Below are 12,749 nucleotides of genomic sequence, written 5' to 3'. Positions count from 1 at the left end.
GGTAGGACGGGCAACAGGCCCTGAAAACTTGAGTACATTGATTTCAGGCAAAGTTACCACCTACGGATCCGTAAAATTCGTCCAGGCCGGGATGGGAGGCGTATTAATGCCCGTAACCCGATGATTAACATACAAATCCATCCCAGAAGGGGATTTCCATTACTTGTGAGGACCCTCAGGGAATGGGAAACAGGAGGCCTTTGTGACTCCTCGTATCTGGGGACAGCCAGACTCCCGCTATGAGATCCACCCGCTGGGCAGAAAACGGGAGATGTATGATACTGGTGCAGGATCGACATTCTCTATATCCAGAATGAGCCTGGCTACCAGCCCCAAAGCAGGGATAATAATACTTGAGATCGGCTCCCCCCCATGTGAGAGGGAAAGAGCCGAATATACCATCCAGTTCACGGCAGAGCCACTGGTCAGTAACCACAGGGCGTATATCACGCCAATTAGTATTTCGTATAAAACGACATCCACCAGGGTGGCCGTTGTGGTAATCCCTGCAAGGGGAATGACAGACCGATGTGGTATCGGAGGTAATTCATGTACTGTGAAAAACCCCGGCAGGGAGCGATAGTCTGTGACACGGGTAAATTGCAAGAAATTGCGAGATACCCCGAGTTCAAAAGGGCAGTATGGTGAAGTAACTCCCAGCGAGTGACGACAATGGGGCCCGCCCGGCGATCCTCAAAGGAGAGGATCCTGAGAAACAACGCCCTTTAAGGGGGTCGTGCAAGGGGCCCGGCACCAGATGGTGCCGCATACGTAAACCTTTCTGAGTTAAAATCCTCCGCACTAATTCCTGCAGGCTATGACTTGCAGGATAGCAATAATGGGTGCAGTATCGTGTGCAATCTCCTGGTCAGATATATCTGACTATCTTGACGGAAATATTAAGCAGCGCCATACCGGTCCTGACTGACGCTAAGATTAGCTGCAGGAACCCATTATCAGCGTACGCAACTCACAGTTCCATCTAAAATATGGCAACGTGCAGCACGCAACAGTATGTGACAAACCTCACAGATATTAACAAATATATATATGTGAGGTCTCAGAACCACCCCAGGTACACCTGTATTAGGGCAGATAAAGAAAAGGGATAGATATACACTGACAGGTGAGAGAAAAAGCAGACAGTCAGCACTAGCATAAGTCACATACAATGCAGAAAAATATATATACATACATAAGCATGACATATAATATACTGCACAATGTCGCTACATTCAACTGCCCAGATTCAGTGTCTGGGAAGGCTATAGCGCTGTGTACACTCACCCAAAATGGCCAGGTACGCAGGGGGACTGGGCTCACTGACATCCTAAGAGTTCTGCAGCACCACAGAGAGAAAATGGCCGCTGGAGACCTCAGAAGAAGCGTGGCCCGCGGAGGAAGCAGCTCAGCGACGCCAGACTGTAGTATTGAAAGGCGCGCTGAGCTGAGGGGAGGAGCCGCTAGACAGGGAAGGCTTCCTCCCCTGGCTAGCAATTAACCCCCCGGGATGCCGGCTCCCGCTGCCGCTATAATCCCTGGTGGGCTGTGGACACGCGGGGTATGCCTCCATGGAGGGGGAGCCCGCCGCCACCGCTAGCGCCTCCGGTCTGTCCCCAGAGACCGGAGGCATAAGGCTGCATGTACACGCGGGTCACCGCAAGCGGTGACCACGCGACTTACCTGTCCCCGTCGATCCGGCAGCAGCCCAGGGATTCCTCCAGAGCCCGGCTAGTACAGACTCTGGGGTCCCGCTGCGATCCCCAGATCTGTACTGGCGTCGCAGCGCCGGCGGGGTGTAGGAGCGGCAGCTCAGACGTCCATTGGACAGTCTGATGCTGCCGCTCTGAAGAGTAGTAAAAAAATAATAAAATAAAACTCTTTTAAGCTGAGCGGCTGCTAAGCAGCCCCCCTGCAGTAACGGTGACCCGACTCCGGCCGGGCACCAACTTAAACTGAGGTGCCTCTGGCTGGGGGGCGGGGTTATAGGGAGAGTGGACCCAAGTGCATCCTGGGAGCTAAAAGCTTTAACTGCGTGGTGCCCGGATTTGGTTCCCAACCTATACCCCAAGGTCAACCCTGTGGACCCCCTATGGACCCTGAAGTAGAAATATTAAATTCTAAATCGTATTTAAATATTTATTTGCTTACAAATCTTATATCTGCCTCTTTAGCTCTGCTTCAGTAGAGGAGAACGAAGAAGAAAAGGTTCCCAAGAAAACTTATACTTGGAATACAAAGGAAGAAGCCAAACAGGCATTTAAAGAACTCCTTAAAGAAAAGGTATTTAATTTTTTTCTTGCTTTTCATGGATGCTGCAGTTTATGTGCATACGAGAAATTTGAATGTTTCATAGGAATTGGCATACTGGCAGAGAACACCTCCTATATCTGAGCTCCGTATTCCCTAGATGGCCTAGGATTTAGACTATACTATAATGATAGTGGATTTTGTTGTGTGCAGCATTTGTAACAGGTCAGTTAAAGCTAAGGGTCAAAGCTACATGGGTAACTGCAAAATTATATAAAGGACATGTATAAGGACTGGTGACAAATACGACTGGTAACCAAATGTGCTTCTGAGAGTCGTTTTTCCTCTCTAGTTTACAACTGAAGGGAAACATTTGATGGGTTGCTTTGACATACAGCTCCTTTTGTACCATGAGCTCAATTTCATAAATGGTAGTATTTTATCTATACATAATTATGTCTTTGTGTCTGTTGAAACTATGCATTTTAGATAATCTAGCAAACTATTTATCCTTCATTCCTGGGTGACATTGGGGTGTATAGTCAGTGGTGCGCAGAGCCTGAGTTCTCCGATTGTGGTCTGGACCATCTTTAATGCTAGAAAGTCGGATTTCAGACTTCTCTCCTGATTTGTGGCGGCTTTTCTGTCACTTCCCCAACTTGTTTGAGCCTGAAATTTCAGAGTGTGAGGCTCTTAATAGCAAAACATATGGGAATAAACCCCCTAGTGTGAGAAGAAAAATCTTACTACCGCTTTTCTGTTAGAGCAAATGTTTCAAAATTCTGCCATTACAGTCCTGGTTTAAAGGATATCCATTCTTGAGCACATGTGACTTAATTAGCACTTTAGTCAATTTGATTTAACCATCTTTAAAACCTGGAGTGTACAGCCATGGGCAAAAGTTTTGAGAATGACACAAGTATTGGTTTTCACAAAGGTTGCTGCTTCAGTGTTTTTAGACCTTTTTGACAGATGTTACTATGGTATACTGAAGTAACATTACAAGCATTTCATAAGTGTCAAAGGCTTTTATTGACAATTACATTAAGTTTCTGCAAAGAGTGAATATTTGCAGTGTTGACCCTTCTTTTTCAAGACCTCTGCAATTCATCCTGGCATGCTGTCAATCAACTTCTGGGCGACATACTGACTGATGGCCGCCCATTCTTACCTAATCAATGCTTGGAGTTTGTCAGAATTTGTGGGGTTTTGTTTGTCCACCCGCCTTTTGAGGATTGAATACAAGCTTAGGCTATGTGGAAGACCTCTTTTCTTTGGATAGTTCTACAGAGCTCCAACTAAACCTTCCTTTCAGGGGGTAACCAGGCTCCACTTAAATTTTTAACATTGTGATTCCAACTTTAGTCCTTGGCAAGTCTTTTGATCCCTTGAATGCTATCAGGGCTCTGCGGACCTATAGTTGGCAATATTTATGACCTTTTGGTCTTTATGATTCCCACAAGAGGCATCATGCTATATATATGCAGTGTATTGTAGATAAATGTATTCAATAATTTGCCAGGCTTGCATTGAGGCAGGGAAAACATGAAATGTTAATGCATATTCTACCTGGTTGATGGCATGGAGCACTGCCGAATAGCTGTATCTGGCAGCCACCTGGTCCTCTGTTTACATAGTCATTACATATTCAATATTTTTGCTTCCAAAGTTGTTGGAGTGTTACCTGTAAGAGCAGCTTTAGGATGTTCCCAAGAGGATGTAATAGAAAATGGGATCTTTATACTTGCATAAAACCCTTTTTTCTCTGGAGCACAATAGGCACAATCCTTTGATGTTTTAGTTTTTTCCATTTTAAATAAATTAAATGTTTTCTGTGTTTCATTCATGTTTGTTCTGTATTTGGAACTTAAACTTAAAATTGAGTTCCTAGTGGGGGAAGGAGTTAAGAAGTTTTACACAATGTAGCCATATTCTCGGATGAGCCCGTATAACCCAAGGTTCCAAGCATCACCAATCAATTCAGAGAAAAGTTTAGATGGCAAGTGTAAAAATCCTGTTGTTTAGACTCCTATGCTAATCCAAATATTATTAAGCTATAAACATGTTGCATAAGTACAACTGTTATTTAAAGATGTGGATACTGATCCATTTTTTATTTTTTTTTCCTTTTGCTTATATTTAGCCATCATGCATAGTCTGCAGATACTTCTATGTAACCTGCACATCGTTAAACACTAAACCCCATATATTTTGACTGAAAGAAGTTGTGCAGCTAAACCAGGGCTTGACAAATTTCTGTAAAATCAAGGAGCCAGCTTAAAAGTTTAGGAGTCAGACCATCTTTCAGACCAAAATATATATGAACTTATTTAGACCACCATACATGTACATTTAATGCCCCTCAACCTCCTCACGTGGCATCAGACCACCACACATTGCCCTTCAATGGTCATCTGATTCTGCCACATGCCCATACCTGCCTCCAATTCATATTATGCCACGCAGTAGAACCAAGTCATAGTATGCAGCAGATTACAGCTTCAGTTCCTTTCATTCCCAAATTGTGCGCCTTGGGACACTTTCAGAGGTGCCTCAGGTTGGTGGTACAGCACAAAATCAAATTATTTATGGTCAATGTAATGTAAATATATGGACAAACAGAAGTGCAAACCTGTCCACCACCACATTACTGCACCGATGGATGACAGGTCAGCACAATTTACTTTACTTTACTACTTTTTTTTATTTTTTTATTTCTCATTAACAAACTTTTGGCTTAGGGGTGCCGTGAAAACAATGCTGATACTGTAGGATGCCGAGATTCACATAAGTTTGGGAACCACTACCTTAGCCTGTGAAGCCCCTGTCAGATCCTGAAAGTGAGAAGGATCCTGAGGTCTTGAAGAATGGGAATGCTAAGTCGGCAATGTCCTTGTATAGTGAGGAACCTACTCCAAACGCAAGAGAGAAAACTAAAAAAGCAATCAGCGAACCTGGGGCTGCCAGCTGTGAGACTGGAGACAGAGCAGTGTTTATGCCATCCCCTGCTTTAAAAGTTGAAGTCTCTAGTCCACCCCAAGATCTAATCCTGTCCCCAGTGAGCCTGGTGGGGTAGTAATCATGCCACACTATGAGGCCAATTAAATTAGTAGCAAGGTTGCCATTGCAGCGGCGTAGAAATGTCGTCAAAAGTAGCTGAATTCGCCCTTGGCCCGATCTAAAAATGGACTCACGGATTTTTTAACACAGCCCAATAGGGGCTATAAATAAAAATTTGTAAGTCTGGCGGTAGCTTAAGTGTAGCTTATAGCCACACTTGCTAGTCCCCGCGACTAAGCTGTGCTTAATTGAATTGACCCCGTTGTCTTTGGGCATGACGCATCTCTGACCATAATTCCACAGGCTTCTGAGGTACTAGCCAAAATGTCAGAACTAGTAAACAGCAGTTTCATATATGGGCAAGCTATAACCTTTAAACAAGATCTGTAGCTCCTGGAACTTTTATGCTACCATTTGATCAGAGAGACAACCAGAAGAAGCTGGAGAAGAGTAGTAACCCAGCCATGGTAATAACATTAGAGGAGGGTGTTGGTGTAGAAAATTAAGCAGCTGGGTGCAGACAAAATGGTGAAGGCAGCCAGTCTTTGAGCTCATTAGAGGACCTATATGAGGATCCAACACTCACTGTGTGTAAAGCTATTTCAACAGACAAACTGTTACTGTTCATCATATTCTATTATAATGACTCTCCTTTGCGGAATCAACAAGCTGCTCCTGCTCTGGGACAGGTAGTGTCCAGTTCCCCTGGGGCAATCGCACTCCTCCCTTACTGTGCTGCAACAGCAGTGAGAAGGGCAGGACTCGGGCCGCCCACCCACTTGGCGGCATCTCACGGGCAAAACGGAGGAGGTGGAGCCACACTGAATGTATCAGACACACACTTCTCTTTTATGACCAGCAAGCCCTGCCTACTCATGTAATCATCTTTTCTTCTTTTTTTTTTGTAAACTGCCTTTATTAGTAGTATGTCTGGCTCTTGTAAAACCTAGTCTCTAAGACTAAAATCTTGGTTGACCTAACGATCGGGTATTGTCGTGCTCTGAGCTAAACAGTTGTGTGATGAGTGATTTCCTTATTCTCGTTCTAGCGTGTGCCGTCCACTGCTTCTTGGGAGCAAGCCATGAAAATGATCATTAATGATCCCCGATACAGGTAATCTTGCTATAGAGTCTGATATGAGCCCATTGTGGCAGGTTGTCAGTTGCTGGATGTGTCACACAGTCTATCTCCATAGTGCCTTGGCTAAGTTAAGTGAGAAAAAACAAGCGTTTAATGCTTACAAGGTCCAGACAGAAAAAGAAGAAAAAGAGGATGCCAGATTGAAATATAAGGAAGCAAAGGAGGCTTATCAGAGGTTCCTGGAAAATCACGAAAGGATGACATCCACTACCAGATACAAGTAAGGTTATTAATCCAAATGGCATTTGTTTTGTTTGCGATGCAGTTTAATTTTTTACAAAATTCATTCATCCATTTTCTTCGTTAACCAGAAAAGCCGAGCAAATGTACAACGAGTTAGAGGTCTGGAATGCAATTTCTGAGCGTGACCGCCTTGAGATTTATGAAGACGTTTTGTTCTATCTTGCGAAGAAAGAAAAGGTAGGGTGAACCTTGTAAATGAGGCTGTTTTGTACTGTTGCATAGGAAGAGATGACTGTACCGCATTAAAATGTCTGCTTAAAGGAGTCTGTGTTTTGAGAATTCTGTTACATTCTGCTGGGAGCTGGACCATGGTGTATGTGTCAAAGCAGCAACTTTGATGGCCAGTCCTACTCAGTAGATCTGAATAGAAAACTTCCGTTCCGCTCTGGACAGACAGTCTTCATGTAATACAGTAGGCACTGCACCCTGCCTGATTTTCAAAACTGCAAAATGCGCCTTGTCCTAATTGCCGATGCCCTGCTGAAACAGCCTTCTGGGTGCTGTCCCAACCCGTGGGCTGCAGTGTCCCGCGGGGGGAGGACAAACATTGCAGTGCATCGTTTGCCTCCAGTAAATAGATGCCAGGTGCACGCCATCTATTCACAGTGAGGGGAGCGCTTAGGGGCAGCCCAGCATGTCCATAAGTGCTGACAAAAGTGACAAAAAGGAGGCCCCCTTTTCTTGTGGCCATGCCTCATTTTTGGCTACGCGTGCGACAATGCCCTTTTCTACTTCAGGGTCCATAGGGGGTCCACAGGGTTGACCTTGGGGTATAGCTGGATCTGGATCCATGGGCACCACGCAGTTAAAGCTTTAGCTGCTCCCAGGATGCACTTGGGTCCGTCCTCCTCTATACCCCGCCCCCGGCCACAGCACCTCAGTTTGAGTTGGTGCCCGGCCGGAGTCGGGTCACCTGCGCAGGGGGGCTGCAGGAGCAGCCCCCAAAATCTTTCTATTTTTATTTAAAAAAAAAAAAAAAGAGCCTGTTAGATTTTTATTTTAAAACAGAGGCTCTAGTGTGGCAGCGACGGGCTGTCTATGCAGACGCCCACGCTGCCGCTCTCCTTCCCCGCTGGCGCCGCGACGCCAGTACTGCACTGGGGATCGCGGCGGGAGGCCAGAGTCCGTACTAGCCGGACTCTGGGTCCCTCCCTGGACTGCTGCCGGAGTCGCCGGGGACAAGGTAAGCCGCGAGTCGCCGATTAGCGGCGGCTCGCGGGTTTTGCCTGCAGATGCAGTCCTTTGCCCCCGGTCCTAGGGGACAGACCGGGGGCCGCTAGCGGTGGCGGCGGGCTCCCCCTCTGAGGAGGAATAACCCGTGGGACCACTAGACCACCAGGGATATATGGCAAGCGGGATGCCGGCAAGCCCTGGGGTTAATATGCTAGCCAGGGGAGGAAGCCTTCCCTGTCAGCGGCTCCTCCCCTCAGCTCAGCGCGACTTTCAGCACGGAGTCTGGCGTCGCTGAACTGCAGCTACTCGGCCACTCCTCCTCTGAGGTCTCCAGCGGCCATTTTCTCACAGTGGCAGCGCAGATCTTCAGGGAGCACGCGGACCGGTCCCCCTGTGTACCTCTCCCCTGATTAAGGACAGCGTACACAGCACTATAGCCCTCCCAGACACTGAATCTGGGCAGGTTGATTGTAGTGGAAAGGTGCAGTGAGTATATCTTCCTGCATGGTATGTGACTTTTGCTAGTGCTGCCTGTCTGTGCTTATTTTCTACTTACTGTCAGCTTATACCTATCCCTTTACTTCTCCTACAAGCCCTACAGGTGTGTGGGGGAGGGGCGTTTCTACTGACCTCACTTATATAGATCACGTATTTGTGAGGTCCGTCACATACAGTTGTGTGCTACTCAGTGCCATATTGTGGGCTGTTGTTCAGCACACCGGTGAGTGCGTTTTACTTCTACCCTGGTGCCAGATATATAATATATTCTGTCATGTCAGACGAGGAGGTTGAGCGCTCAGTGGCTCCGGTGTTGGCCTCCTGCGGACGCTGTTCTGCAGGAGTGGATAAGGAGGATTTGTCACAGGATGGCCTGTGTAGTCGATGCCAGGTGGCTCCTGGCCCATCCAGACCTTCTCTGGCGCAGGAACCACCGTGGGCGATGTTTTCTCAAGTGCTGGTGTCTATTGCGGACCGTCTGTCGGTCCCGACTGCTCTCCCTAGTAGGTCGTTGTCCCAGCCGACCATCCCCCATTCCCTGGGTGTCCCGCAGTTATTGCGGAGTCCTCCTGGGTCTCAGTCGGTGGGTCCCTATGCGGGGTTGCCTATGTATATACAGGCTTCCCCTGTGCCGCAGCAGCCTGTGGTACCTTTTCAGGCCCCTATGGTGACTCCTCCACCCTGGGTGGATGTGCTCTCCAACTCCGTGCAAAATTTGGCGGCCGCTTCTTCAGCTTTTCAGTCAATGTTGCAGACTGACATGCCTTCTAGGATTTCAAAACGCCCACTTATGACACGGGCTGCTCAGGTATCGGACTCAGAGGGTTCCTCAGATGATGGGGAGGTCCCTGATGACACTGACTCGGACGCCTCGGTCCAGGAAATGGATACCAAGTCGTCCATTAATGTGCGAGCACTAGTTAGGGCGGTGCGAGCTATTCTTCTTATAGAGGATGAGGCACCGGTTCCTAAGTCGAAGTTTCCTAGTTTCAAAAAAACTAAGGTGGCTTCTGCGGTGTTTCCCCTGTCGGATCAGTTGACGGATCATATGGCGGTAGCTTGGCAGGCGCCCAGTAAGAGATTCCTTCCTCAGAAGCGGTTGGCTTCTAATTACCCCTTCCCTGAGGCACATTGTAAAAAATGGGAAACTCCACCGGCGGTGGATTCCCATGTCACCCGTTTAACTCGGGGCGCCACCTTACCATTACCGTCGATATCCTCGCTGAAGGATCCCACGGACAGGAAAGTTGAGACTTGCTTAAAGTCTATTTACTCCCTCTCCGGGGCGGTGGCCCGACCGTCCATGGCCATCTCCTGGGTGGCCAAGGCCATTGAGGGGTGGGCCAATGCATTGGAAGATACCTTCCCGGACGACGCTCCGGATGTCCAGCGGGCGTTGTTGGGGCAAATGAGGGACGCTGCTTCTTACATTGGAGAAGCTTCTTTAGATGCTAGTCTGCTGACCTCGCGGGTATCGGCTGCAGCGGTGTCTGCCCGCCGATCCTTATGGTTGCGGTCCTGGAGAGCGGACTCTGATTCAAAGAAAGGTCTGGAGGCCTTACCTTTCAATGGGGAATTACTATTTGGTCCGGACTTGGACAAAATAGTGGACACCCTGGCTAAATCCAAGTCGGCCTTCCTCCCTTCGGCGGCACTGCCTGCTAAGGTTCGGAGTTCGGCTTTTCGTTCCTTTCGGGTTCAGGGTAAGGCGAAAGGTCAGTCCTTCCCGAGACAGTCTGCGAGTAAGACGGCCTCTAAACCCAAGAAGCAAGCCTGGAGTGCTCGGCGCCCTTCTTCCAAGCAGGAAGATAAACCTGCGGCCTGATGGGACGGGCCTCCCTCTGGGGGACCTCAGAGTGGGAGGCCGACTTCTTCTATTTGCCCAGTGCTGGCACAATACCACCACGGATGCCTGGGTTCGAGAAGTGGTCTCCCAGGGGTACGCCCTGTCTTTTCGGCACAGACCACCCCACCAGTTTTTCTGCACAAGTCCTTCTCAGGACAAGACCAAGGCGTTACAGGTTCAGGAGGCTATAGAGTCCTTGCTGAAAGCAGGGGTCATTGTTCCCGTTCCTCTATCACAACGAGGGACGGGGTATTATTCGTCTCTGTTTCTGGTGCAGAAACCCAATGGTTCTCATCGCCCTATCCTCAACTTGAAGTCTCTGAACAAATTCCTCAGAGTTCCCAAGTTCAGGATGGAAACGTTACGTTCCATCATTCTGGCGATGGAACCGGGGGATTACATGGTGTCCCTGGACATCCAGGACGCCTACCTCCATGTTCCGATAGCATCTTCACATCAGCGGTATCTGAGGTTCGCTATCCTTCAACACCACTATCAGTTCCGGGCGCTACCCTTTGGTCTCTCCACGGCACCGAGGGTGTTCACGAAGATTATGGCGGTCATGGCCGCACATCTTCGGAACCAGAATGTACGGCTGCTGCCGTACCTGGACGACCTCCTGTTGCTGGCGAGCTCCCCGGAGGTACTGCTTCAACATCTCCACCTGACGATCGCTTGCCTGCAAGCACACGGGTGGTTGATAAATTGGAAAAAGTCCTCCCTGATTCCATCACAGCGGATGGTTCATTTGGGAGCCCTGCTGGATTCGCGTCAGCAAAGGATCTTCCTGACTCCGGAGAAGGTCGCCTCCCTACAGCTGCGGATACGCAGTTGCCTGAGCCGTTGCCGCCTGTCGGTCCATTCGGCTATGAGAGTTCTGGGGTCCATGGTGTCGACATTCGACATGGTGGAATTTGCCCAGTTCCATTCCCGGCCCCTGCAGGGGCTGATTCTATCAGAATGGAACGGGTTACCTCACCGGATCCGCTCTCAGGTGCTGGTGTTGTCTCCGGACGTTCGGCTATCTTTGGCTTGGTGGCTTCAGACAGCTCATCTGGTCGAGGGGCGCCCATTTTGGATCCCGGACTGGGTCCTGCTCACGACGGATGCCAGTCTCCGGGGTTGGGGGGCAGTGACCGGCTCTTTGTCGCTTCAGGGTCGTTGGTCAGCGGAAGAAGCACTTCTCCCCATCAACATCCTGGAACTGCGGGCAGTATACAGGGCCCTGCAGTCGTCCGGCCCCGCTCTTCACGGAAGGGCGGTACAGGTGCAGTCCGACAACGCAACCACGGTGGCGTATATCAATCACCAAGGCGGAACTCGCAGTCAGGCAGCGATGTCGGAGGTGTCTCGTATCCTGACTTGGGCGGAGGGTCACATTCCAGCGATCTCGGCGGTCTTCATCCCCGGAGTCCTCAATTGGGAGGCGGACTTCCTCAGCCGTCACGACGTGCATCCCGGGGAATGGTCGCTTCACCCAGAGGTGTTTCAGCTACTCGTGGACAGGTGGGGACTGCCGGAGCTGGACTTGATGGCCTCCCGTCACAATCACAAGTTGCCCGTTTACGGGTCAAGGACAAGAGACGCAGGTGCAAGTCTGGTAGACGCGCTGTCGGTGAAATGGACGTTTCACCTGGCGTATCTGTTTCCTCCGATATCCCTGCTTCCTCGGGTTCTGCGGAAATTCAAGCAGGACGGCGGCATGCTCGTGCTGGTAGCTCCGGCGTGGCCCAGACGTCCTTGGTACTCCGATCTCAGGAGCCTCTCCATCGACGCTCCGTACCTTCTTCCTCAGCGTCGGGACCTGTTGTCTCAGGGGCCCTGCCTTTACCCGGATCTGGGTCGGCTGTCTTTGACGGCGTGGCTCTTGAGACAGCCGTCTTGAGGTCTCGGGGCTTCTCCAGTTCGGTTATTGGTACCATGCTCAGGGCACGCAAGCCTGCTTCAGCACGGATTTATCACAGAGTGTGGCACACTTACTTTCAGTGGTGTGAGTCCAGACATTATGATCCTCAGGTGTTCCGAGTTTCTAGGATCTTGGAATTTCTTCAGTCAGGATTGGATCTCTGCTTACGCCTTGCATCTCTGAAGGTTCATGTGTCCGCCTTGTCCGTGTGGTTTCAACGGCGGATTGCAATACTACCAGACGTTCACACCTTTTTCCAAGGTGTTCTCAGGATCCAGCCTCCCTTTGTGCCTCCTGTGGCTCCTTGGGACTTGGCGGTGGTGCTACGGGTCCTGCAGGGTCCTCCGTTTGAGCCTCTTGAGGCGGTGGAGCTCAAGTGGCTGACATTTAAGACGGTTTTTCTCCTGGCAATTGCTTCGGCCAGGAGGGTATCTGAATTGGGGGCGCTTTCCTGTCGCCCTCCTTTCCTGATTTTTCACCAGGACAGAGCGGTGCTCCGCACTCGTCCTGAGTTTTTGCCCAAAGTGGTCTCGAAGTTCCATATTAATCAGGAACTTGTTGTGCCAGCTTTTCAGTCCCCTGATCTTTCAGCTGGTGAGACTTCCTTAGATGTGGTCCGGGCGCTTAGAATTT

At 49.4% G+C, this 12,749-nt stretch overlaps 1 protein-coding gene across 1 annotated transcript in view; it reads left to right on the top strand.

Moving 5' to 3' along the window:
- Positions 1-12,749, top strand: part of PRPF40A (pre-mRNA processing factor 40A) — a 98,214-nt gene that overhangs the window by 34,807 nt on the left and 50,658 nt on the right. Inside the window, exons 12-15 of the mRNA XM_088462006.1 lie at positions 2,175-2,283; positions 6,359-6,423; positions 6,506-6,670; positions 6,762-6,870. Coding sequence (XP_088318132.1) covers positions 2,175-2,283; positions 6,359-6,423; positions 6,506-6,670; positions 6,762-6,870 — 448 coding nt within the window. The remainder of the gene's footprint in view (positions 1-2,174; positions 2,284-6,358; positions 6,424-6,505; positions 6,671-6,761; positions 6,871-12,749) is intronic.

Source organism: Taudactylus pleione, unplaced genomic scaffold (assembly GCF_031769625.1).
Source record: "Taudactylus pleione unplaced genomic scaffold, aTauple2 ptg001137l, whole genome shotgun sequence".
NCBI classification, from domain to species: Eukaryota; Metazoa; Chordata; class Amphibia; order Anura; family Myobatrachidae; genus Taudactylus; species Taudactylus pleione.
The sequence above is the reverse complement of the archived record's forward strand: the minus strand, read 5'-3'. Positions and strand labels throughout refer to the sequence as shown.